Source organism: Herpailurus yagouaroundi, unplaced genomic scaffold (assembly GCF_014898765.1).
Source record: "Herpailurus yagouaroundi ecotype Mexico unplaced genomic scaffold, PumYag 141, whole genome shotgun sequence".
NCBI lineage: Eukaryota > Metazoa > Chordata > Mammalia > Carnivora > Felidae > Herpailurus > Herpailurus yagouaroundi.
The window spans coordinates 471,546-499,537 of NW_024412396.1; the positions used below are offsets into that span (position 1 = coordinate 471,546).

The 27,992-nt window shown below is 37.9% G+C and overlaps 1 protein-coding gene and 2 non-coding genes across 6 annotated transcripts; all 3 read right to left on the bottom strand.

Moving 5' to 3' along the window:
- Nucleotides 1–3: 3 nt before the first annotated feature.
- On the bottom strand, nt 4–27,986 carry CCNB1IP1 (cyclin B1 interacting protein 1). 4 transcript variants are annotated; one of them, XM_040476482.1, is made up of 9 exons: nt 27,931–27,986; nt 24,974–25,098; nt 20,674–20,767; nt 19,519–19,636; nt 14,053–14,129; nt 13,750–13,898; nt 10,831–11,163; nt 3,205–3,538; nt 4–990 (listed from the first exon to the last, which is right to left on the bottom strand). In XM_040476482.1, the coding sequence occupies exons 7-9, from the start codon at nt 11,125–11,127 to the stop codon at nt 788–790; spliced, it is 834 nt and encodes a 277-aa protein (XP_040332416.1). In that variant the 5' UTR covers nt 11,128–11,163; nt 13,750–13,898; nt 14,053–14,129; nt 19,519–19,636; nt 20,674–20,767; nt 24,974–25,098; nt 27,931–27,986; the 3' UTR covers nt 4–787. The 4 variants fall into 4 exon arrangements, with proteins under 4 accessions (XP_040332416.1, XP_040332418.1, XP_040332417.1 ...); XM_040476484.1 differs by lacking the exons at nt 13,750–13,898; nt 14,053–14,129; XM_040476483.1 differs by lacking the exons at nt 19,519–19,636; nt 20,674–20,767; nt 24,974–25,098; nt 27,931–27,986 and having other exon boundaries at nt 14,053–14,271.
- On the bottom strand, nt 18,343–18,489 carry LOC121032529 (small nucleolar RNA SNORA79). The gene has a single exon (XR_005791350.1). It is a non-coding gene; the product is annotated as a small nucleolar RNA SNORA79 (small nucleolar RNA).
- LOC121032533 (small nucleolar RNA SNORD126) lies at nt 20,412–20,488 on the bottom strand. The gene has a single exon (XR_005791353.1). It is a non-coding gene; the product is annotated as a small nucleolar RNA SNORD126 (small nucleolar RNA).
- Nucleotides 27,987–27,992: the final 6 nt, after the last annotated feature.

Here is a 27,992-nt window from a genome sequence, read left to right on the forward strand (position 1 = left end):
AACAAATCTTTAAAAGTATTTTAATTAATATAATCTCTTGAGATCAATAATATATTGTTTAAATTTTCTGCGTAAGTAGGCCCAAGGCAACTGCTGGCAAAAAGGTAAAGAAAAAGTAATTTTATTTTAAAATAAATGCCAAAAATCAACTTCACAAAATAACTTTATCAATATGAATCATTTTAAAAAAGAAATATAAGACTTCATATACATGCATCAAATTGTACTCTCATTCACTGACATGAACACACCTCCACAAACTAACACAAGGGCAAATACATAAATATATACAAATAGATATACATAGCCAAATAACGAGCTACAGATTCACCTGCCATTTCCAGAGACCAAAATCTTCTTACAAATACACTGGCAAATACAGCAAAATACCAATATAAAGGAACACATATATACATATATGCATAAATACCAGAACCCAAAGTGACATGTAGACATATACCACAGTGCTTATATATAAATACATCATAAATAAGCATGTAATCCAGAAAGAAAACAAATGGTGATCTACAAAACAGTCAAAAATATTATACCCTTTTCATTGCTGGTGAAAACTTAACAGTTCACAAAATTGAGTTTAATATAATGCTCATGTCTTAAATAATGGAAACAGAAAAAGAAACTAGACTCTAAAGCCATTCCTACAGACACCGAGTCTCTCATAAAAATATAACAGCACAATGATGGGGACTCCTACCCTAACTAGAATAAAGGTAATTTGCTAAATGAGACCACTGAGAGTGATAAGAGAAACATTCTGTAAAATGAGCTAAATTCTTTTCACTTTAAAGGCCCTACTAGAGATTTGCTGCTGCTCTACTTCACGACCTGGGGAGGCAAAACTAAAAAAGCTGTTGCTGGGTTCAGGTGCTGTGGGAGAAGCCACAAAAAATGGTCTGAACTGAAAATCTCCATCTCCACCACCCCGATTTCGAACTGGTGTACTGTCCAAAGGAAACTTGGAGTTGTTCCCTAGGAAAAAAATAAGGGGAAAACTTAAGCATCCATTTGCTTACAGATTTTTAGGTACAAAAAGACAAAATTCATTTAATAAATATTTTAACAGAATCAATTCCTATGAGACAGTAAAATATAAACTTAATATTGGATAGAGAAAAGGGTTATGATGGCTCCTACTCCCTCCCCCAACCACAGTATATACTATACCTTCTGCTGTGATGCACTTTCCAGTAGCTATGAACTCATCACCAAAAGTAATTTTACAGTGAAATGTTTTTAGTATAGCCAGAATTTACAATTCATAATTTCATTCATTATCTATGTAATCTACTTCAAAGGAATATTGTGTGTGTGTGTGTGTATAAAGCCTTTTGTCCCAGGTTCTTTAAGAATAATTTTATTTATTTACTTATTTTATTTTTGAGAGAGAGAGAGTGCACCTAGCGGGGGGGGGGGGGGGGAGGGGTACATACAGAGGGAGAGAGAGAATCTTCAGCATGCTCATGTGGTGAGGAGCCCAATGCAGGGCTCAATCTCACAACCATGAGATCATGACCTGACCCAAAATCAAGAGTCCGACGCTTAACTGACTGAGCCACCAGGAGCCTCTAGAATAAAATTTTTTTAAAATACTGCCATAAACAGAAAATATATATCAACTATGAAAAACTGGCACATACTCGCAGTTCAAGATTAGAATAACATTAAAAAAAAAAAATCAGACAATAGATCTGATTAAATAAACATTTAACAACTTCCACTGTACCATTCTTTGGCTTCTACAAGTTTTAAATGGAGTATGTAACTAAAAGAGAATGCTGACTATAAACATGCTTCAAGCCAACAGCTGTAACAAGAGATAAAAGTAAAAAGGTTAAGGGGCACCTGGGTGGCTCAGTCAGTGAAGCGTCCAACTTCAGCTCAGGTCATGATCTCACAGCTTGTGAGTTCAAGCCCTGCATCGGGCCTGTGCTGACAGCTCAGAGCCTGGAGCCTGCTTCAGACTCTGTGTGTCCCTCTCTCTGCCCCTCCCCTGCTTGCACTCTGTCTCTCACTCTCTTTCTCTCAAAAATAAATTTAAAAAAAAAAAGTTAAAAAAAGGTTATGTGTGCATAAAAAGTGGAACAGGAAAGAACTGATGAATATAAAGAAATCAACATAAATGTGAATTGTAACAAGGAAAAAATATCTATAATGTTAATATACAGTAACACTTTGACTATAATTGTGATTAACTGAAATTTAAGCAAAAACTTGTTTTTGCTTCAATTCTTATATCTAATATTCTTCACCTTATTACTTCCTGCCTTTTCTAGGACATCTCTTCCCCTACTAAATGTTTTTCCTCAGGCTGTAATTCAAAAAACATGTATTTAGGAAATTCAGCACATGAAACTTCACTTTTTTACATTCCAAAACTAATTTATACTAATAGCATAGTAAAAATCACTTGGATTCTATTATATCAAGAATAGTATAAAGAGAACTCAGGAAGAGACAGGAGTTTCACTGTATCTGTCAAGGCACCTAACAAGCAGAAAAGAACTGGTATCTTCCGAGATTGTGCACTTCCAGAAAGCAGGAATCCTATCTGCATAATCCTTATATTCTCATTGCCTAGGATTATGTCTAGCAGACTAGTACATGAAGTATGTTTGATAAATACTTGATGAATGAATAAACAAAAGCAAACCAACAATAACTTAAGTACTGTGCAATCAGTATTGCCATGTGAAAGAAAATGAAACATGGACTTCTTGAGGATAGGAAATGGTTGAGTGTGGGCTCTGAAGATAGTTCTGTAACTTGACTAATTTACTTAAACTTTCTGTGCCTCAGTTTTCTCATCTGTAAAATAAGGGTAATAACTACTTCACAAAGTTTTAAAAATAAAATGAATATATGTAATATTATAACAGTATCTAGTCCTTAGTAAGGAATCGAAAACTGGCAACTAATATTACTGCAAGGAAACAGCTTTTCACCTAAAGTATCAATTTGCAAACTATTTTGAAGAGATTTACTGTTTACAATGAAGATGTAACTTAACCACAAGCAAATAAAAATAAATAAAAGCAAAGATGTACATGTTTAGACCTGGATAAGGAATCTGGAACCTATCACCACTCTAGGCCTTTGGAGTCTCCATTGACTTTCTAGAACTGTGCAGAACACAATGTGAAAGATTTAAAGAACAGTTATTGGATATTATATGTCCTTTCTTACCTAATGGAAAGCCAAAAACACCAGATTGTGCAATCATGGATGATTCCAGCATACTTTCTTGGTTAGCAATAGTGATGTTTCGCAGCCTAAGGCTATCATACAGGCCTTGGAGCTTTTGATACTGACGATTTCGCTCCATAAGTTTCTCAGAGATGTCACTGAACTTTTTCTTATATTCTTCTAGCACTTTCTTCATGGAGGTGACTTCCCCCTTCATAGAGGTCAATTCTACATCCTTACTCTGTATTTGCTGAGTGTATATCTTCTCCATCTGTTTCAGATGGCCCTCAGCCTTGCTGAAATTGTATTCTTGATAGAGACGCTCCTGATGTACCTGCCCCGAGAGAAAAAGAGATTTTTAAGGTAATAAGTACAAAGTTATATATCATAAAACTTTACACAAAAAGATTTACACCAGGACATTACTAATTTAACATTTAGAACCAGATTAAGAAGCAAACTAGATGTACAATTGGATGGTTACTATAGAAAATAATACACCATGTCACTAAACACATAAGAAAAAACTCTGGAGGAATATTCTCAAACTGCTACCATTATACCAACAAAAGTATCTATCTAACCCTGAAAAGTGACATGTAGTCTTAGTATTTTTAAAAAATATGAATGTCGTATTTCAAGTAATCCATAGTATGGAGAACAGATAAGACAGTCTCCAATTATCCCTGTCTCCTCGTACTTAGATTCTCTCCTACAATGTGGGCAGAAGCTGTGACAAGAATACAGGTAAAATGAAAGGATGCTGCTTGATATTACATAAGACTATAAAGTCGGCCTTAGCACACTCTCTTGCTGGCTTTGTAAAAGCAAGTAGCCATGTTGCAAAGGCCAAGGCAAGTAACTGAGTACAGCCTTTGAGCAACAGCCAGCACAATACTGAGGTCATAATGAATCTAAACATAAGACTGTACACAACCTTCACAAAAATTAACTCAAAATGGATCACAGAACTAATGTAAACACAAAACTATAAGATTCCTATAAGATAACAGAGGAGAAAATCTAAATGATCTTGGGTTTAATGGTGACTTTTTAGATGCAACACAAAAAGGCACAATCTGTGAAAGAAAGAACTGATGAGCTAGATTTCATTAAAGATGAAAATTTCTGCTCTGCAAAAGACAATGTCAAGAGAATGAAAAGACAAGCCATAGAATGAGAAAATATCTGGGGGCACCTAGGTGGCTTGGTCAGTTAAGCATCCAACTTCGGCTCAGGTCATGATCTCATGGTTTATAAGTTCGAGCCCCCTTCAGATCCTGTCTCCCTCTCTCTCTGTCCCCCCACGCTTTCTCTCTCAAAAAAAAAAAAAAAAAAAAAAAAAAAAGACATGATAAGTCTGTTATCCAAAACATACAAAGAACTCTTAGAACTCAACAATAAATAACCCAACTTAAAAAATCAGTCACAGGGGCGGGCACTTGGGTGGCTCAGTCAGTTGAACAGCTGACTTAAGTTCATGTCATGATCTTGCAGTTTGTGAGTTCGAGCCCCGCATCAGGCTTTGTGCTGACAGCTTGGAGCCTGGAGCCTGTTACTGATTCTTGTCTCCCTCTGCCCCTCCCCTGCTCACACTCTGTCTCTCTCTGTCTCAAAAATGCATAAACATTAAAAACTTAAAAAAAAAAAAAACAGTCACAAACCTTAATAGACATTTCACCAAAGAAAATAAACAGATGTGAAGTAAGCATATGAAAAGATATCCCGACAAAGCTGTAATCATCAAGACAGTATGGTACTGGCACAAGAACAGACACTCAGATCAATGGAACAGAACAGAGAACCCAGAAATGGACCCACAAACATATCGCCAACTCATCTTTGACAAAGCAGGAAAGAATGTCCAATGGAATAAAGACAGTCTCTTCAGCAAGTGGTGCTGGGAAAACTGGACAGCGACATGCAAAAGAATGAACCTGGATGGACCACTTTCTTACACCATACACAAAAATAAACTCAAAATGGATGAAAGACCTCAATGTAAGACAGGAAGCCATCAAAATCCTTGAGGAGAAAGCAGACACAAACCTCTTTGATCTTGGCCGCAGCAACTTCTTACTCAACATGTCTCCAGAAGCAAGGGAAACAAAAGCAAAAGTGAACTACTGGGACCTATCAAAATAAAAAGCTTCTACACAGTGAAGGAAACAATCAGCAAAACTAAATGACAACCGACAGAATGGGAGAAGCTTTTTGCAAATGACATATCAGATAAAGGGTTAATATCCAAAATCTATAAAGAACTGATCAAACTCAACACTCAAAAATCAAATAATCCAGTGAAGAAATAGGCAAAAGACATGAATAGACACTTCTCCAAGGAAGACATCCAGATGGCCAACCGACACATGAAAAAATGCTCAGCATCACTCATCATCAGGGAAATACAAATCAAAACCACAATGAGATACCACCTTACACCTGTCAGAATGGCTAACGTGAACAACTCAGGCAACAACAGATGTTGGCGAGGATGTGGAGAAAGAGGATCTCTTTTGCATTGTTGGTGGCAATGCAAGCTGGTGCAGCCACTCTGGAAAACAGTATGGAGGTACCTCAAAAAACTAAAGGTAGAAATACCTACGACTCAGCAATTGCACTACTAGGCATGTATCCAAGGGATACAGGTGTGCTCTTTCAAAGGGACACATGCACCCCCATGTTTATAGCAGCACTATCAACAATAGCCAAAGTATGGAAAGGCCCAAATGTCCATCGATGGATGAATAAATAAAGAAGATGTGGTATACATATATATACAATGGAGTATTACTCAGCAATCAAAAAGAATGAAATCTTACCATTTGCAACTACGTGAATGGAACTGGAGGGTATTATGCTAAGTGAAATTAGTCAGGCAGAGAAAGACAAATATATGACTTCACTCATATGAGGACGCTAAGACACAAAACAGATGAACAGAAGGAAAGAGAAACAAAAATAATATAGAAACAAGGAGGGGGACAAAGCAGAAGAGACTCATAAATATGGAGAACAAACTGAGGGTTACTGGAGGGGTTGTGGGAGGGGGTTGGGCTAAATGGGTAATGGGCATTAAGGAATCTGCTCCTGAAATCATTGTTGCACTATATGCTAACTAATTTGGATGTAAATTTTATTTTATTTTTTTTTTTTTTTAATTTTTTTTTTCAATGTTTATTTATTTTTGGGACAGAGAGAGACAGAGCATGAACGGGGGAGGGGCAGAGAGAGAGGGAGACACAGAATCGGAAACAGGCTCCAGGCTCCGAGCCATCAGCCCAGAGCCTGACGCGGGGCTCGAACTCACGGACCGCGAGATCGTGACCTGGCTGAAGTCGGACGCCCAACCGACTGCGCCACCCAGGCGCCCCGGATGTAAATTTTAAAAAATAAAATTAAAAAAAAGAAAAGATATCCCATATCATGTCATCAGGTAAATGCAAATTAAAACAAGGTACTACTACACACCTATTAGAATGGCCCAAATCCAGAACACTGATAACTAGCAAGGATGTGGAGCAAAAGGAACTCTCCTCCATTGATAGTAGGAATGCAAAGTTACAGCCATTTTGGAAGACAGATTTCTTGTAAGACAGATTCCTTATAAAACAGCAGTTTCTTATAAAACCAAACATAGTCTTACTATACAATCCAGAAATCATGCTCTTTGGTATTTATCCAAAGGAACTGAAAACATGTCTTGCACACAAATGTTTATAGCAGCTTTATTCATTATTACCAACACTTGTAAGCAACCAAATTGTCCTTCAGAGGTGAATGGATAAACTGTGTAAAATCTAACAACAGAATAGTATTAACATTAAAAGGATATGAACTATCAAGACATGAAAAAAGAGGAAATTTAAATGAGTATTACTAAGTCAAAGAAGCCAATGGAGCGCCTGGGTGGCTCAGTCGGTTAAGCGTCAGACTTCAGCTCAGGTCATGATCTCATGGTCTGTGAGTTCGAGCCCTGCGTTGGGCTCTGTGCCAACAGCTCAGAGCCCGGAGCCTGCTTCAGCTTCTGTGTCTCCCTCTCTGCCTCTCCCCCCTCACACTCTGCCTGTCAATCTATGAAAAATGAATAAACCTTAAAAAATTAAAAAAAAAAAAGCCAATGAAAAAGACTACAAACTGTAGGATTCCAACTGTGTGACAGTCTGAAAAAGGCAAAACTATGGAAATAGTAAAAAGATCAGTGGTTGCCAGGGGTTAGGGGAAAGGAGGGATAAAGATGGTGCACAGATTTTTAGAGCAGTGAAACTACTGTGGATATTATCATGGTGCATATAAGTCATTATACATTTGTCCAAATTCACAGCATATATATACCACAGAGAGAACCCTAATGTAAACTATGGACTTTGTATGACAGTGACATGTCAATGTAGGTCCACCATTTAAAACATATGTACCATCGCGGTGGCAGATGTTGATAATGGAGGACTATACATGTATCGAAGACAACAAATATATGGGAAATCTCTCCATCTTCCTCTTAATTGTGCTATAAACCTAAAACTGCTTTAAAAATAAAGTCCCTTCAGGGCATCTGGGTGACTCAGTCAGGTAAGCGCCCGACTTCAGCTCAGGTCATGATCTCATGGTCTGTGAGTTCGAGCCCCATGTGCTGACAGCTCAGAGCCTGGGGCCTGCTTCAGATTCTGTGTCTCCCTCTCTTTGCCCTTCCCCGACTCAGACCTCTGTCTCTCTTTCTCTCAAAAGCAAATAAACATTAAAAAATTTAAAAAATAAAATAAAGAATAAAATCCTTTTAAAAAAGTAACAAAAAATATGGCCCTCAGTTTCACATTCCACTAGGAAGGGAATGCTGCCAGCATGAGCTTGGAAGCAGATCTTTCCTCAGTTGGCCATACTGTAGCCCCTGTCAACACCTTGATTATAGTTTTGAGAATCTGAGCAGTCTATGCCTGAACTCTTGACCTACACAAACTGAGATAATAAACACATGTTGTTCTAAGCCACTAAATTTGTTGATTAAGCCATTAAGTTTGTTACACATACACAACTACTATATACAGACACAAATTTTAGCTTATCTTTGGATTCACTATCCTTTATATATTGACAAGAATGAAATATGAGCACTCACCTCTAAATTTTTTTTTAATTTGCCCATTCAATATAGCGTGATGTAACTCCACCAAGTCTGGGTTACCAGGCCCTTCTATGTAGTCCCACAGCACTCTGTACTTTCCTTATAATGTACACATTACAAATATATTATAAATGTCTGGGGTTTTTTAATCTTTATCACCACTAAACCGTAGCCTTCTTGAAACTCATACATTTTGTTCATTACTGTATACTCAGTACCTAAGAAGTTGCATGAAATATAAATGTTTCCAGAAAATATTTGTTGAATAACTAAATAGGAAAAAATTATTTCTGACTACCTTACTCATTCACTGCTTTCTACCATATTTGAAAAGATGAAAACAGTAACACATTCATGTTCAATCAGTACTATCCCCCAAATAGGAATCCACTTTAAGATATAGTGTCTATTCATTCAGTCAATAAATATTTACTGAGATTTAAGACCAGTAACTATGATGGTCACTCAGGACCCAGAGATAAAGTATCAAAACTTGACATGAAGAACTCTCCCAACTAGAAGACATGAACAAGTATGCAGATAATTATAATACCATATAAATAATACAATAAAAGTACACATAAGATACAGGAGCATATAAGAGGGATGCCTTACCCAGAAAAATATAATGAAAGGATTAACTTGTTGACAAGCAAAATCTTTAAAAAGCATTATAAATGTATATGCAAGATATACAATATACTCAAGGACACGATTAAAGTTCTCCACAGAAAAGTCTTTCTAAGAAGGTACCAGAAATCATGAATTAAGGATGTGAACTTGGTATTAAGATGCTCATCACAGTGGTTTTAATAAACTAGAAAAAAATTATGAGACATTTCTATTATATCAAAAAAAAGACTAATAAAAGATAAATAAAAAAAGAGATAATATCTTGCAATATCTGAGTTACGTACATATAAAGAATTCTTGGTAGTACCTGGGTGGCTCAGTCAGTTGGGCATCTGACTTCAGCTCAGGTCATGATCTCACAGTTTGTGAGTTCAAGCCCCACGATGGGCTCTGTGCTGACAGCCCAGAGACTGGAGCCTGCTTCAGATTGTGTCTCCCTCTCTCTGCTCCTCCCCAACTCATGCTATGTCTCTCTTTCAAAAATGCATAAACATTAAAAAAGAGAGAGAATTCTACAAATCAATAGGGAAAAAACCTACAGCAAGTGAAATAAGCAAACTAAAACAGGCAATTCATAAAAATACATGAAAACATACAAGAAAATGTTTTCAGCTAACCGTCATCTAAGAAGTGCATATTTAAACAAGATTTTACTCTACTCATTATCTAATTGGTGAGTAGAAATATGAACAATCAGGCACCCTCATACATTTAAGGGACACAAAAGGTCCTAACTGGAAGACAATTTTAAAATACTGCAATTTGGGGAGCACTTGGCTGGTTCAATCGGTAAAGCATGCAACTCTTGATCTCAGGGTTGTGAGTTTAAGCCTCACATTGAGCAGAGAGATTACTTAAAAATAAAATCTTTTAAAAGTTAAATTAATTAACTGCAATTTTTAAAACTTTGAAATATGTATTCATCCACTTTCAGGAATTTAATATTAGCAAATAATTAAATACGTGAATTTGATAAGAATGCTCATCACATTTTTTTATAACTTGGAAGTAATTTATGATACAACTATTAAAATTATGATTATAGGGGCGCCTGGGTGGCGCAGTCGGTTAAGCGTCCGACTTCAGCCAGGTCACGATCTCGCGGTCGGTGAGTTCGAGCCCCGCGTCAGGCTCTGGGCTGATGGCTCGGAGTTTGGAGCCTGTTTCCGATTCTGTGTTTCCCTCTCTCTCTGCCCCTCCCCCGTTCATGCTCTGTCTCTCTCTGTCCCAAAAATAAATAAAAAACGTTGAAAAAAAAAAATTATGATTATAAAATAACTAATTTAAAAATACTAAAATATTCTAGTAATCATAATATATTGTCATCTGTAACTGATATTATCCTACTTTGGGACAAAAAAATATATATATGTAAAACATATTTATGTACAAAAAAAGTCCAGTAATACACAAAAATATCAACAATGATCTCCAAGTTATGGAATTATGGGTGATTTTTTTATTTTCTTCCCTTTGGATTTCCAAAAAGTAAACATATGACCTTTTCAAATTTTTTTTTTAGTGTTTATTTATTTTTGGGAGACAGAGACAGAGTGTGAGCAGGGGTGGGGCAGAGAGAGAGGGAGACACAGAAACCCAAGCAGGCTCCAGGCTCCCAGCAGTCAGCACAGAGCTGACGTGAGACTCAAACCAACAAACCACAAAATCATGACCTGTGCCAAAGCTGGATGCTTAACCAACTGAGCCACTCAGGGACCCCTAAACATATTACTTTTGAAAAAAAAAATTATTAAAAAGAAAGTTTTCTATATATTCACAAAAAATAAATACAAACACAGTGAAGGAAAAACATTAGAAGCTTCCACATGCCTCCAATCATACTGTCCAGAAAAACTAGCCTAAGCACTAACCTGATACGTCCAGAAGGCCAGTGCACGGGAGCTAATGTCCAACACAATCTCTGGTCGAAGTCCTGCCAGTACCATGGCTTTATATTCCTCTGATGGACTGAGTTCTGTGCGGACAATGTCTAGCTTTCCAGAAAGGGTACTGTTGCAGGCAGGGCAGATAGCTGGTGAACGACTAAACTCACCACTGCCATGCTGATCACAGAAGATGTGAGAGCAGGCAGTGACCCACGCATAACCAGAGAGTTTGAGACGACACTTGCGATAATTACAAAGCAGCATGTCTTCACACAAAGACATAATAGAAAGTGAGGTCTCCAGATGCTGAAAAGAATCCTAATAAGTGGTAAATGAAAAGGCCAAATAAGTTAACTTTTAGTGAAAATGAAATAAATAGTAAATAAACAGACCATGTTTTCATTTAATTACGATAAAATAATGTATTTTATTGTTTTTGTAATTATCAATGTTACATTGATTTCACTCAATATTAACTGTGTTCTTTTGTGTAAACCGCTAGAAAGTCCATGAAAAAAAATTTTAAAGAAACAAATTAAAGACACTAGTGGTCCAAATCTTACTAAAGCCAAAAATAGTATGTACGTAGAAAATAAAGTTCAGGAACATTTGCAAAGTACAAACAAATAAAAGTTAATTACGCCCTTTGCCATTCCTCAATACCTAAATAAAAAAGCCAAATTTATTACTGTCCATAGTTTGCTAGCATATTTTAGTATCACTTCTCACACTTGGCAGACTTAAGTCCAGGCACTGATTTCAACCATTCTTTAGTGCAAAGTGTCTTTTACGTTACATTTTTAGGTTTTTTCATAATACATGGACTTCTCAGATTCTTTACCTGCATTGCCTTAACTAAAAAGCCGGTAGTAATCTGCTAGTATTAAAATAATTTAATTCGTCCAAGCAAATGACTATTATGAAACCTGAACAACTGTATAAAAGCTGCTTTATCATCAAACAATTCCTTGCAAACAAATTGCAAGGATAGCATTCAATATTAACACAAATACTATTGAATGCTATCCTTGCAACTTTTTTTTAATGTAAAACTAAATAAATACTTTTAGGTTACTTTTCAATATAGCGTCCACTCTCACTGGAGTTTTACTAACCGAGACTGGACAGCAATATTGTGGATATATCAAAATCATATACTGTAAGAAATAATTGTGACACATCAATTATACACCCAGGAAAAATGTTCACATTTATCAACCGATAAATTCTGTCAAGAATGTTGCCTCAGTCACAGGCGTCGACGAGGACACTCTGACACCTTTGTCCCCAAAGTACACGCTGAGATAGGCTCCAAAGGTAAATGGCACCTTGCAGCCAGAGTTATAAGGTTTATTTTACCTCCAGCAGGGTTAATAGGCATGGGGCGAGCAGAAAAGCTGGGACGTTTCGAACCAGAGCCTTCTCGGGCAAAGCGAGGGGAGCGGCTAATTCCCAATTTTCCCTGACTGGGGGAATAAAGCCAATTTGGTGAGCTGTCCAAGTTAACTGAGGGCCAGGTTTTTGAGAATTAGGACTCACAGAAACTTCACTCTGGAGTTGTTGGCCTGCTTCCTAGGGTCTACGGAGAAAATAATAATAATACAAATAAAATATCTAACCTGAGGCGCCCGGATAAAGCGCGGGAAAACACCGTTGCCACCACAATTCCACTACTGTAGGGAGGGCTCGCCCTGCGGCTCTTACTACATCTGAGAGCGCATGCGCGGGGTTGCCCCAGAGCCTGCCGGGTACCGGGCACAGGGCTTCGTACCGCTTGGGATCCTGGGACCGGTCAGGCTGTGGCACGCAGACTTGGTTGGGTACGTATTCCTGGCGCAGGCGCATATCAGGCGCTGTGAGGGTGCCCTCCTGGGTGTAACAGCTGAGGTCAGAGTCTCCCGAGGTAACAGCAGGCAAGGGGGTGAGAGGCAGTTGAGAAGCTAACAGAACCTCTGAGTACAGAGGCGTTTTTGTCCTAGAAACACTTGGGGAGGACAGGCTGGGCAGCACATACTTCCTAAGTAGGAAAAAGTCCCGGAAATGTGACGCCTGTAATTGGATAGCTATCACCTCCACATTGTAGTTCTGCCATTTTACTTTTTATCCACCTTGGTACAGGGATCTTTATAGCTTTCACATATCTTCTAGATACATTTAAAAATAGAACTTTTCCTTAGTTTATGATGTTACCAACATTTATTACAGGGCCTGAAATGAAGGGAGAGGATCAGGGGTCACAGCTTTTTTGAGGTGATCTGCCTGTGTGCTCTCCTGGACCTACTTTTAATTGTTTAAATGTTTGTGCTTGTTTTACCCTAATGCTGTCACCTGCCAATTTCGTTTCTGTTCTGTGTAACCTGCGTGGTCTTCTGCTTAATCTATAGAAGCCTATTGGAATTCATATTAGAAACTCAGCTGAAGAGGGCTTGAGGGGTCCTCAGAATACAAGCCTTAATGCTGTCTTTTGCAGCCACCTCCACATAATGTGTAGTAACAGGTACTACACAATGGACACCAAAGCCCTGTAAACCCCTTTATGGGTTGTAAATCTCTAATACTAACCCTTTTTTCTTCAAACAAAACCTATCCTAATTACACAACTTTTGGCTAGTTTTCTACTTCCAACTTGTCCACAGTAATTAGAAAGGGTCCTCTTGGCCTTTGTATACATTTCCTAAAATGTCGTCTGAGTTTACAGTGGTAACTTAATTCTGGTGGTACAAACTGGATTCAAACAAAAGTGGGTGTTCATGTGTAAACCCCTAACATCTCTTTTGCATATCTGAGCAGTTTATGCATTTCCTGATTTTAATTATGCCAAATATACTACAAAAGTGTAGAATCTAAAGTTAGAAAACAAAGCATTCAAATTCAACCAGTACCTAACTTTGTGATCTAACTTACCTTTGTACTGCAACATGATCTCTTCCTGCTTCTTCATCAAGACCATTGATTCCCCAAACCTTAGGGTTTCAAAACTAAGTCAGTTTCAAAGTCAGTCTCAAATTTCCTCTAGAGTCCGTTTCACATTTCCAACCCATTTGGCTAAAAGCCTGTAGGAATAATATACATATTATGTGGGTGTGTATGTGTGTGTATGTATGTATACTTTTTTTTGCCAATATTTTGCCGGATAGAATAAAAAGGGGCAGGGGGCTACAAAGACTTAGTATCCCAGTTATCTGGAACACCAGGAACTGAACTAACCTCCTTCTTAGTGGCATTGTGTCCTCTTGTTATGGCAAACCTTTCACTGCCTTCACTGGCTCTTTTCTGGAGTGCTCCTGGGGATGAGATTACTAAAATCAATCAAGGCTGAGATACAGAGACCCATCCACCAAACAGAACTTTTTAAAATACTGGTTTTTGGGGTACCTGGATGGCTCAGTTAAGCATCAGACTTCAGCTCAGGTTATCATCTCCCAGTTTGTGAGTTTGAGCCCCAGATCAGGCTCTCTGCTGACCTCTCAGAGTGTGGCGCCTGCTTTGGATTCTGTGTCCCCCTCTCTTTCTGCCTCTCCCCCACTCATACTCTGTCTCTCTCTCTCAAAAATAAACATTAAATTTTTTTTTAAATATTGGTTTTTATTATTAAATATCAAGCATACAAAAAATGTGACGAATGACCATCATGCAGCTTTAATAAACTGAAATCTTTCTCACATTTGATTTTCTTTTAAATGAAGTAACATATTATAAATATAACTGAAGCCTCCCCATTTTCTTCTACCTCTCCAGAGGTAAACAAGCCAGATTTTGGTATTTATAATTCTCATGCATGCTTTTATACTTTTAGTATATATGTATATATCAATCTTGTTTTGCATGTCCTTAAACTACTAAAATCTTATTTTGCATGTCCTAAAACTACTTATCATAGTATGCATCACTTTGCTATTTTATTAACTGTTTTTGACATGTAGTCATGTTAATACACATACCTTGCACAAATTCATTTTAACAGCCAAATTCTAAAAATTTACCACAATTTATCCATTCTTCTAATGGACATTTCTTCCAGGTTTTTAAAATTAAAAACAGTACTTCAATAAACTTTCTATACATATCTTCTTGAATACACATGCCAAGAATTCCTATAGAACATAATACCCAGAGACTGGATTTGTGTATAATCAACTTCAAATAAATTTCACTACCACCAGCAAAAACGAGAGCACACTGCTTCAGACTCAGCAACATATGCAAGTGTCATTTTTCTGGTTTTGTTTTCATTTTTGCCCTTATGATGGCAGTAAAATGGCATCTCAATGTTTTAACATGCCAATTCTTTGATTATTAGTGAGATTAAGCATCTTTTCAGGTGACTGACTACTCAGAGATCCTCATCTGTGAATTACTCATTCATATCCTTTGATCATTTCTATATTTCTATGGAGTCCTTTGTTGATTACATGGTATGTAAACCTAAGTTTTAATTTTACTGTATACAAATTCATCAATCTTTCCTTTTGGTGCTTAAGTCTATTCCAATGTCATCATATTCCTTGTTTTTCTATAGGTTTAAAGTTTTGCTTTTCATTTATAGATGTTTGATCCATTCTTCCTAATATAAGGATCTGGATAAACTCTATAATTTGTGCTTACGCATCATTTATACCATTTAATTACAGATTATCTTCACATTTCAAAAATGATTTTTTTATCATAAAGTTTGATATTGATCTTGGGTAGATATTAAGTATCTATCAACTATACGGAGTATATACCACATTGCTCTAAAAATTTCAAAATAGTAATTTCTCCTGTTATTATTGAATCTTAGAATGTTAGCATGATCTACTCTAAACTAATTTGATACTTATATTCATTTTAATGGAAGAATCTTAATCTAAAAATTAGATTTCAAATTCTAACAGAAGTTATTATAGTGACATACCATTTCTATAATTCTAGTATGAGTATTAAATCTCATTTCAAATCACAGGGATAAGTACTAGACTTCCAATACCTGAATTTGTATGTTATATCCCTTGCAAGTAAAATATATCCTCCGGGATATAAATATACTATGTAGGGGAAAAAATTCTTTAAAGTATAATTTAGCCAAAATAATTATAAGTATTTCAACATTAACTATAAAGCAGAAATAATGACTTTTTTTTTTTAATTTTTTTTTAACGTGTTTTATTTATTTTTGGGACAGAGAGAGACAGAGCATGAACGGGGGAGGGGCAGAGAGAGAGGGAGACACAGAATCGGAAACAGGCTCCAGGCTCCGAGCCATCAGCCCAGAGCCTGACGCGGGGCTCGAACTCACGGACCGCGAGATCGTGACCTGGCTGAAGCCGGACGCTTAACCGACTGCGCCACCCAGGCGCCCCCAGAAATAATGACTTTTTAACCATACCTGAGTGCTCTGTAAAACTTAAATCAATGATAAATGTCCAATTAAGGCTATAAATAAAATGCTCATAATAAAAGATATCCTATTAAATATCAGTAAGCTTTTGGGGTGCCTGGGTGGCTCAGTCGGTTAAGACTTCAGTCGACTTCAGGGGCGCCTGGTTGGTGCAGTCGGTTAAGCGTCGGACTTCAGCCAGGTCACGATCTCGCGGTCCGTGAGTTCGAGCCCCGCGTCGGGCTCTGGGCTGATAGCTCAGAGCCTGGAGACTGTTGCCGATTCTGTGTCTCCCTCTCTCTCTGCCCCTCCCCCGTTCATGCTATGTCTCTCTCTGTCCCAAAAATAAATAAACATTGAAAAAAAAAATTAAAAAAAAAAAAAAAAGACTTAAATCGACTTCAGCTCAGGTCATAATCTCATGGTTCATGAGTTCAGGCCCTGCACTGGACTCTACTGTCAGCACATAGCCCACTTTGGACCTTCTGTCCCCCTCTCTCTGCCCCTTTGCTGCTGGTTCTCTCTCAGAAAAATAAATAAACAAACATACATAAATGTAAGCTTTTATATAATTATTCCTCAAACCGTTTGTTTTGGCAGCCATTCTTCATTGACCCTTAAACGATAAAGCATCATAATCAAAGTAATCTCTACACCCAGCTTGGGTCTTGAACTCACAACACTAAGATCAAGAGCAGCATGCTCTACCAATAAGCCAGCCAGGCACCCCAAGTATTAAGACTTTTAGGTAGACTCACTGGTACCCAGATGTACCTATATATACAATGTACCTATATATGCATTTTTCATCAGAGTCAAAATTTAAGTTCCAATTATTACATGTAAATAAATGTCTTGCCAAAATGCCATTAAAAAGGGTGCCATTTTCCAGGAACTTAAAAAAATATCTAATGGAGGTTTCACTTCACACATTTTTGAGCATCTATTCTAGGCCAGGCATTACAGATAAGGAAGTTTTCCTGCTTTCATGGAGTTTACAATCTAGCAAAGAATCTAAGAATGATGAAAGAAAATATTTTACTCCTCTTGCCTCTTACATTTTTGCAAGGTTTTTTTAACTAATTTTCTTGCATTTCTTTTAAAAAATTTCTGATAATGTTTATTTTTGAGAGAGAGACAGAGCATGAGTGGGGGAGGGGCAGAGCGAGGGAGACACATAATCCGAAGCAGATCTCAGGTTCTGAGCTGTTGGCACAGAGCCCAATGCAGGTCTCAAACTCACGGACCTCGAGCTCATGACCTGAGCTGAAATCGGATGCTTAACCAACTGAGCCACCAGACACCCTGCAAGTTGATTCTATAAACCCTTTCTGAGGAGAAAAGTCTGTTTCCATCTTTAATTTCCATCTACTTTCATGCTGTGAAGAAAAATACATTTTTAAAAAATGTTTATTTATTCTTTGAGAGAGAGAGCACAAGCAGGGGAGGAGCAGAGAAAGACAGAATCCAAAGCAGACTCCAGCCTCTGAGCTATCAGCACAGAGCCCAATGCAGGGTTCATAAACCGTGAGATCATGACCTGAGGTGAAGTCGGACGCTTAACCGACTGAGCCACCCAGGCACCCCGAAAAATACATTTTTTTAAAAATTTTTTTTTCTTTTTCAACGTTTTTATTTATTTTTGGGACAGAGAGAGACAGAGCATGAACGGGGGAGGGGCAGAGAGAGAGGGAGACACAGAATCGGAAACAGGCTCCAGGCTCCGAGCCATCAGCCCAGAGCCTGACGCGGGGCTCGAACTCACGGACCGCGAGATCATGACCTGGCTGAAGCGGGACGCTTAACCGACTGCGCCACCCAGGCGCCCCATACATTTTTAATACTAACCTAAAATGTGTAAGCAACCACTCAGTAGAAAATTGATCAGTAGAAACTCATCAGTACAAAATGATTAAACAACTTAAAATGTAAACATGAATGACTTCAGAGTTATTGTTTCAGAAACTCTCAATTTACTAAACCACTTTCTTTCATAGCCCTAGGTCAGTGCTATTCAAATACTATTGCAGTCAAAGGATTGTCAATAAACTTATACATCCTTATATTTTAATGTTAGTTTTGTTTTATTTTTCAATCACAGGTACATTGTCTTAACCTAGAATCACCACCTGCTTTGTAATTGTTTGACTCCGCAAAAATCAGAAGATACTAACGGACGGCCAACCCATCCCCATGGTGCCCTGAGTGAAAACAAGTCAGCTTGGATATATGATGGACTAAAATCTCACTACCTAAGCTCTAAGCAGTGAGAGGAACAGCCATCAAAATTTATCTCCAACCATTTTAATAAATGTTTTAAGAATGTTTTAATGTTTAAGAATGTTTTAAGAAATGTTTTAAGAAACATTTATAAAAATAAAGATATTAAGTCATTCTTTTTTTTAAGTCAGTCTTAATACGAATCAATCACTACATCTAAATTTTTAAAAAGTCAATTAAGAGCTAAATGAACCATCAAGTATCATCTGCTCCAGCTAAAAGACAAAATGAGGAATAGGATGATAAATAACTCAGTGCCAAAACAAGATCAATCAACTAAAGAAATGTTACTGGAACAGTCACATAGAGATACATACTAGTCCTGATTATCATACTTATTACCATAATTCTAGAACTTTAAATTAGGTTTTATGTGCTGGAGATAAAGATGTCAGAAACCACCAGGTAGAATAGTTTAAGATAAATATGCACATGGACTTTGATGATAAAACAGCTAATATCTAGGGGCACCTGGGTGGCTCAGTCGGTTAAGTGCCCAGCTTCGGCTCAGGTCATGATCTCATGATTCATGGGTTGGAGCCCCACATCGGGCTCTATGCTGACAACTCAGAGCCTAGAGCCTGCTTCAAATTATGTGTCTCCTTCCTTCTCTGCCCCTCCCCCACTTGCACTGTCTCTATCTGAATAATAAACATCAATAAAAAAAAAACAGGTAATATCTATTGAACAATCACTATATGCTTAAGCAGTGTTCTAAGCCCACAAATTTATTATCTAATCTTCAAAGTGACATACTATTCTTTTGAATCTGGCACTATTATTCTCATAAGATATTAAGACACTGAGATGTTAAGAAACTTGCCAAGGTTACATAGCTGTTAAGTGACAAAGGATTGGTTTGAACTCAGTCTCACTCCAGAATCTATGCATAATATACTATGCTACCTCAACATCTTTGACCTTTTAAAATATTAAATCTGTAGCAATTTAGCAGCTGGCCATGAAGCCACAAAGTTGAATTTTCAAAGATTCATATGTATGTCAAAGCTTCTCAGCTTCAACATAAGCCTTACCACAAAAGAAAAATGTTGTCATCATCTGTTGTATATCCAGGACTTCCAACACCCAAGAATTCCAAGCTGGGAAAGAAGTCAGACTCAGATCTAGTTTTGGTCTCCTGAAACGTCATTGCTGCAAAAAGACATAGCCAAAGCTGAAAGCTATTTCAAGTACTAATGTTACTTTGGATTATTTGCATTGCCTGTATTTCTCCCTCAGATGTACCCCATTCTCTGCTGAAGCATGCAGGCACAGATAAAAAGAATAGAAGCCTGTTCTGTGTAGGTTCAATTAATACAATACATGAATATAATAAAGTCAGAAAACACAGGGTAACAGGATCACCCTTAGAATCCAATTCTAGAAACAATAATCCCTAGTATTGAGTATATCCTTTCATAAAATTTCTGAAGTAAACATAAGTATATGAAAATATTTAAGCATAAAAGGGATTAGGCACACTGCTCTATAACTTGTTTTTAACTCAATGTATCTTGAATATCCTTCCATTTCAAAAAAGGTAAACCTGTATCAGAACTTTTAAGTGACTACATAGTGTTGCATTTTATGATCCTGACAAAATTGAACCAACTCTGAAATCCTCTTAATCTTATATATAAATTAATAAAATAGTGATTAGTTAAAAACCGCCAAGTAAAGTGGGTGATAGAATTATACCAGTTATCAGTGCTTTTTCTGTAGTGTCTGAATGTTTACACTGAGGAAGATTCTTGACCCTGGTTCTATCTATCTCAATAAGATATCACAAAAGGTCAAAGCACACAACAAAGTGTTGTAGTATCAGATCTGTAATTCAAAGATTTAAGATTTACCTGGGACTGGGGGGCTAGATCCCAGTAAGAATTCCAAGAAGCAGAATTCAACTCCAGGTGTTTGCCCTAGCTTTAGTCTGCTCAGAGCATGTGTTTAATCAGGGTGATCAGCTGAAACACGGACTTAACATGCATTTCATCATGGCAAACTGTAGGTGACTGATGAAGGGCAAACCACCACAGGCTCCCCGTCTCTAAACTAGGAGGGCACTCTTAAGGTTAGAACTAAGGCTTTTTCAAACTACCAAATTCCAGCCACTAAGGACACTGAGCCCCAAAACTTACTAGATGATTAGAAATCCAAATCAAGTAAAAAGACTTTTCTTTTACACTTACCTCTGGTATCAAATCCATCAGCTTCTATCTAGAAATTAGTTGAACCACACGATCTACCAACTACCTGCATATCATCTTTCCAAATGCATCATCTCTGAAAAATAAAGAGTAAATAATAAAGATTATGATTACAGGACTTGAATGCATACCAGCCTACTCCCAAGCCACATCTCTATAGCCTCAAGGAAAATTAACCTCAAGGAAAACCATTCTTTGTATCAATCTCCAACCAGTAATATAAATTGACCCATCTATTTGGAGAATGAATGGCATGAAATGCCCAAATGCCCAAACTCAGTATCACATTAGGACAGGACTTCTTACACAAGCTCAGATTCTTATATAACTTTAAAAGTTTGGGTAAAACTGTACAATAAGTTTAACCAAACTCCAAAAGTTACAAGTCCAGAGTCTCACAATAAGAGAACAGTATGGAAGAGGAAGGAGCCATGTGCTGGCTGCAACCAGAGCTTTGCAGTTATGGGAACAAATTCAGTGAGATGGGGCATAAATGACATGGGTTACTGCCAACCTTTCCAAGTCCATAGGGTGTTCAACTACAGAAAATACTTGTAACCAGTCATTAGATTCACAAAATCCTTTAAAAAAAAAAAAAGAAAGAAAGAAAGAAAAAATAAGGAAAGGAAAAAAGGGCGCCTGAGTGGCTCAGTTAGTTAAGTATCTGACTTCGGTTCAGGTCATGATCTCACAGTTTGTGAGTTCAAGTCCCGTGTCAGGCTCTGTGCTGACAGCTCAGAGCCTAGAGCCTGCTTCAGATTCTGTGTCTCCCTCTTTCTCTGCCCTTCCCCTGCTCATGCTCTGTCTGTCTGTCTCTCTCTCAAAAATGAACAAATTTTTTTTAATAAAAAGAAGAAGGAAAGAGCCAGGAACTCATAAAATAAATAAGGTAATCTTGGGCCCATCGCTTACTCAGTCAGTAGAACATGGAACTTGATCTCAAGGTTTGAGTTCAAGCCCCACATTGGGCATGGAGCATACTTAAAAAAAGAGAGACAGAGAGAGAAGGTAATCCAAAATAGTTAACTTTTTTTTTCAAAGCATGTTTCAATTTCATGAGACAATGCTGATTGTATTTAACGTTTACTTTTGGTAAAAATTTATCACAACAAACTAAAGAAAACTTTCCTGACATAGCAAAATTGAATTAGTATCATTTAGAACCCAAGGCAGCCACAAGATGGCAATATAAGAAAGCATAATTTCCTCTTCCAAGGCTTCAGTGTAATCTAACTTTCAGGTGAAAGCCTAGACACAAAGCTCATCATTGCAGGCAATCTTCAGACTATTCCCTATTATTAACTAGAAAGTTTCTTGTATTATATTTAATGATAATCTAAAACTTACTAAAACTATTATATCTTTATCATGTTCCTTTTCATACAACAATGTGAAGATTTTAAAATCCATAACCTCAGATACAATCTAGTTAGAAATACAAGACTGATGCAGATTAATGTCCATGGGAAGTACCAAAAAGTGGTATAGGAAGGATTGTTAAAAATAAGAATCATTGGTCAGGGTGCCTGGGTGGCTCAGTCGATTGAACATCTGGCTTCAGCTTAGGTCATGATCTTGTGGTCTGTGAGTTTGAGCCCTGCGTCGGGCTCTGTGCTGATAGCGCAGAGCCTGGAGTCTACTTTGGATTCTGTGTCTCCCTCTCTCTCTGCCCCTCCCCCACTCATGCTGTCTCTCTCTGGGTCAAAAATAAACATTTAAAAAAGTTAAAAAAAAATAAGAATCATTGATCATAGTAGTCTTCATGAAGAAAAAAGTTATGTATCTTGAATGAGCCTTAAAATAATACCATATTGTATATTTGGAAGTTGCTAAGAGAGATCTTAAAAGTTCTCATCATAGGGTGCCTGGGTGCCTCAGTTAATTAAGTGTCCAACTCTTGATTTGAGCTCAGGTCATGATCAGTTTGTTGAGTTCGAGCCTAGCATTGGGCTCTGCATTGACAGCACAGAGCCTTGCTTGTGAGTCTCCATCTCTCTGCCCCTCCCCCACTCACACTCTCTCTGCCTCTCTCAAAATAGATAAACTTAAAAAAAATTTAAGTCAAGGGGCGCCTGGGTGGCTTAGTTGGTTAAGCACCTGACTTCAGCTCAGGTCATGATACCAAGGTTGGTGAGCTCAAGCCCCACATCAGGGCTCTGTGTGACAGACAGCTCAGAGCCTGGAGCCTGCTTTAGATTCTGTGTCTCCCTCTCTCTCTCTGACCCTCCCCACGCTCATGTTCTGTCTCTCTCTCTCTCTCTCTCTCTGTCTCCCCAAAATAAAATAACATTAAAAAAAATGAAATAATTCTCATCACAAGAAAAAAAATTGCACTACCCAACAGGTAACACCACATACAGCTGTTAAATTTTAAATTAAATTCCTCAGTCACATTTTAATTGCTCAATAACCACGTGTGGCTAATGGTTACCATGCAGAATACAAATATAGAACACTTCCATCACAGAAAATTCTGTTGGATAGCAGTGCCTTAAAGGATGGGTATGACTAAAATAAGCTGACGGAAAGGGAAGTAGTATCTAACATTCTTAAAAATTCCTATTATCTGGGGTCACCTGGGTGGCTCAGTAGGTTAAGCATCCAACTCTTGATTTCAGCTCAGGTCTTGATCTGATGGTTCCTGGGTTCAAGACCCATGTGAGGTTCCACACTGATAATGCGAAGCATGCTTGGCATTCTCACTCTCTACCTACCTATCCCCTTCCCCTCTTGTGCATACATGGGTACACTCTCTCTCTCTCAAAATAAATTTTTTAGGGGCGCCTGGGTGGCGCAGTTGGTTAAGCGTCCGACTTCAGCCAGGTCACGATCTCGCGGTCCGTGAGTTCGAGCCCCGCGTCAGGCTCTGGGCTGATGGCTCGGAGCCTGGAGCCTGTTTCCGATTCTGTGTCTCCCTCTCTCTCTGCCCCTCCCCCGTTCATGCTCTGTCTCTCTCTGTCCCAAAAATTAAAAAAAAAAAAAAAGTTGAAAAAAAAATAAATTTTTTAATGTTTATTCATTTATTTTAAGAGAGAGAGAGTGAGAGAGCACGAGTGGGGGAGGGGTGGATCGTGAAAGGAGAGAAAATCCCAAGCAAGCTCCCCAATGTCAGCACAGACCCCAACAATGGGCTCGATCCCAAGAACCATGAGCGCATGACCTGAGCCGAAATCAAGAGCCAGATGCTTAACCCAGGCACCCCACAAAATAAATAAGCTTAAAACAAATTACTATTCTGTCAGAAACTTTAAAAATCATTTCACTCAAACTTTATTATCCCATATTTATTGTTAAATTTGAGGCTTAGAGAAATTAAATTAACTAGCTATTAAGAGCTATTAAGACCTAAGATTTAGGGACACCTGGGTGGCTGTCAGTTAAGCCTCCAGACATTTGATTTCAGCTCCAGTCATGATCTCAAGAGTTCTGAGATCGAGCCCCACATCAGGCTCTGCAAGATGATGTGGAGCCTGCTTGCAATTCTCTCTGACCCTCCCCCCCTAAAATAAGTACATAAACATTTTTTTTTAAAGAGGATTTAAATTCAGTTCTGTCCACTTCACCATGCTTCTTCCTACAAGAAATAGGAAGCAGAGTTACAGAAGATGGTTGGTTTTAGCATATAATGAGAATGACATACTGGCTCAGTAGGTCAGAAAGAAACTGAGGTGGTTTAAGTACCTGAGAGATATAATCAAAGTGTTATTTTACTCCCATCTGACAGTTGAATAACACTTTAATTATTTAAGGCTGTTTTCAGATGAGCAGCATATTAGATTAACTAAGGGAACAGAAGTAATAAGACATGAAGTGCAAGGTTTCTACAGTTCTACCAATGGCATTCTACCAATGAAGGCCATTTCATAATTACTAAGCATTTAGGGAACTCAAGTAAATATTTTATAAATACCCCATAAACTACCAATGACCCACTCATTTTGTCCCCTGTGAGAAGTAAAAGCTTCTAAGTACTGGTATTCATGGCCAAAACATACATTTTATGTATGGGAACAGATGCTTCATGAAAACCTGATATAAACTACAAACTGATAATACCAAATCTGATGCTTCTAAGATGATAACTGCCTATTCAGTTCCATGCCAATTACTCAATGCCCACTATGTGCCTAGGATTATGGGATACAACAGTAATTTAAAGAACCTATCTTTCTGAGATAGAAAAGACACATATACATGGGACACAGAGAACACTTTAAGGCATTATCTTAGTCAAAGTTCAAGTACTTGCTTTATGGTCCCATCAGCCTTTAACCATTCCTACCAAGAATGTCCAAATCCAAGCCCACTTAATTGATGTTACAAATGCTTTCACAGTGCCACTTCTCGGCTGGCACATAGGCTTTTGAAGACCCAGGCCTGTGTTCCTCCATGGATTCCATCTTCAACCTGAAGCAAAAGGAAAACACAAAATTCTGCATAGGAATTAAATGCTACACTGTCACTTGGCATAGTTCTCTTTTAGAGATAGCTCTATAAGGCACTACTATCAGAAAAGATTACAAGTTTTGTTTCTCACTCACTGTCAGCTATTTTAGCCCAAAATACCAATGGTTTTAACCTCAGTGCAAGCAGAATCCACTCAGAGCATATATAAAAGTGAGGAGCTCAGAAACACAGACGGGCCATGCAGCTCATACCAAAAGACAACTATTTCACCAGGGTCACAAATGAAATACTACCTGAGGGCTTTGGATCACAACAGCAGGAAAGAATAACTTGAAATCAGAATACAAGAGCCAGTAAAAGTCTACTCTGTTAACTTGATATTTTATCTATTTCATAATACTTTGCCTATCTCAGAATTTACAAAGCCCTTTCTATATATTGCCTCATTTTGCAAATATAGGTCATCTCCATCTTATAGGTCTGTAAGCATGGTTTGGAGACTAATGGCAGGCACCTTAGTGGTTAACATAATGGATTTTGAAATCAGACAAAACCGGAGCTTGACTCCCCCACCTATTTGCAACTTTTCTAAGCCTTGGTTTCCCTTTCTGTAAAATGAGGACAAATACCACCCACCTCTTAGGACTGTTGTGAAGATTAAATGAGGTAAAATAAACATAAAATACTTTGCACAGTAGCTGACATGCAACTAAATTGTTTAACGTGTTGTTTCTATTATTAAGTGTCCAAGCTCAACCAGCTAATGAGTAGGAATGGGGATATTCTGCCTAAAAATTTCACCTTCACAATATCGTGAAGCCCAGAAAGTCACTCCCTAATGGGAGTGACACATCCCTAATAAGTCCACTTTCAAATCCAAGATACTCCTAACTGGAAAACTAGAGGTTTCACAAGACATGATCTTAGCCTTTTATGACTTAAAAAAAAATAAAAATAAAAAAGCTTTGGTGGAATTCCCAGAAGCTTTTGTTTTGCATATTTTCATCCCAAAAAAACATTTGTTTTCCCTAACTTAATGCTAAAATATGAGTTTACTCACTCAACACTGTTATTTCAGGAAGATATCCAGCATGCATTCTGCTAAGTAAACACTGGAAACATGCTCCTTCTGCCCATGCGGTTTCTCTGGTTCATGTTGCCATTCCTTCTCAACATTAAATGTGTTCACAGCAAAATAAACCATCCCTTAAACTGAAGTGGGCAAAGATCCATTCACATAAAAGCCATCAGCGTGGTTTTGCTTTTGATAAAAAATGCTTTATTGCTCAATCAGGACATTTATGGTGTTGGTTGGTTTCCAGTTATCACCGTGTACAAAATAAATATAAGTAACAGGAAGCAGTGCATGTTTAGAGTCCTTATAAACTATATCAAACCCAATTGAACTGTGGCATGTGACAACTGACTTATATACAAGGTTATTCATTTTGGGGTAAACAACAAGACTGTAAACTACCTAAATGTTCACCAATAAAGCTTAAATTATGGTATGCACATACATTAGATTACTGTGTAACCATCATAAAGAATATGGATGTTCTTTATTCATTTGGAAATCTCAAGTGGGAAAAGAAAGATACATGGTAGAGTATGTAAGAGGGGAGGGTAAAATACATATATTTGCCTATACTTACATAAAATATCTCAGAAAGTATACATAAGAAACTGTTAATGAAGTTACTGGGTAGAGAAATTAGGCGACGTAGGAGACTTCATGATACACGCTTTGATCCCTTTTTAATTTAACCATGTAACTATTACTTTCCAAAAAAATAACATTAATTTAACAATAAAGCATAAGAATTATAAGGATTTTGAGAAGTCTACAACATTCTATTACTACATTCCTTCCACTAGTTTATTTCTTTCACATCTTCTGCCTGGAAGAATAATGAACACATACATTGTATTCAAACTAATGTATATCAAGGAGGAAAAAAAAAATGGGAATCCATTTACACTCAAAGTCACCAGGCAAGACTTTTTATAAGAAAAAATATATCCAAAATAAATTTACTGCTTACTTCTAGAAGGTATATAACATTTATTATAATGCCTGGCCTTCGTATATTTTGATTTTCAACAGCGGGGCCTCATAGTGGTCCACTGAGTTACCCAAGGTCACTGGAGGAGTAAACTGTAGTGCTAGAATTTGATTTGGGCTTGTCCCGAGCTAAGGCCCCTGATTTTTTCTTTAGTAGTTCTTAGGCTTTTTAGGGCACCCTCACTACAGTGGCGACATTAAAATTGGGAGCTCCTCTGAGGGCTCACTAAAATCATCTAACTTCAGAGTTTCCTGCCTAGGCTAAGAAAGCTATAATGAATGCTCTGAGCAAAGACCAGGGAAAAAACGTTCGCTACAGCTCCCACAAACCCAGGGAGGGCCTGGGCTCTACAGACAGGAGAGAAAATGTACTAGTCTGAACCTCTTCCCAAGGTCTACCCTCCGGCCAGGAGATCTAAGTCAAAACAGTATCAGAATAATAACAATACCTGCCCCTCCAAGCAAAAGGAATCCAGGTATTTTCCAGGAACACGGGGACTCTGTACATGAAGCAGAGTCCGTTGTTTCTGGGTCACCAGGTCTCGGGGAAGGAAGGCAGACCCAGTGCTGCAGAGGCCCACGTGGAAATAAGCCAGGCAGAGCATTTCACTGCCTTTTCCCAATCTCCACACAGCCGAAATTAATCGCCTTGTGACTCACACACACTCTAATGTTTGCTTGAAAAAAAAGGCCTGCCATCAGGATACAGGGCTCAAATGGAAAAGAAATTCAGAATAATCAGGGAGCAAAATTAAGTGCATACTCACCAGCCCACCACCAAATCGGAGAGACTAAGTGGAGAGACAGGAAGTGGCTTTGAGAAGTGGCC

Excerpts from the sequence above, each read along its gene's own strand:
- CCNB1IP1 (XM_040476484.1), bottom strand. The coding sequence starts at position 11,127 with ATGTCTTTGTGTGAAGACATGCTGCTTTGTAATTATCGCAAGTGTCGT. Across the intron at positions 3,539-10,830 it reads TGGCCTTCTGGACGTATCAG|GTACATCAGGAGCGTCTCTA; the intron begins GTTAGTGCTTAG and ends CTCTCGGGGCAG. Across the intron at positions 991-3,204 it reads TGTTTTTGGCTTTCCATTAG|GGAACAACTCCAAGTTTCCT; the intron begins GTAAGAAAGGAC and ends TTTTTTTCCTAG.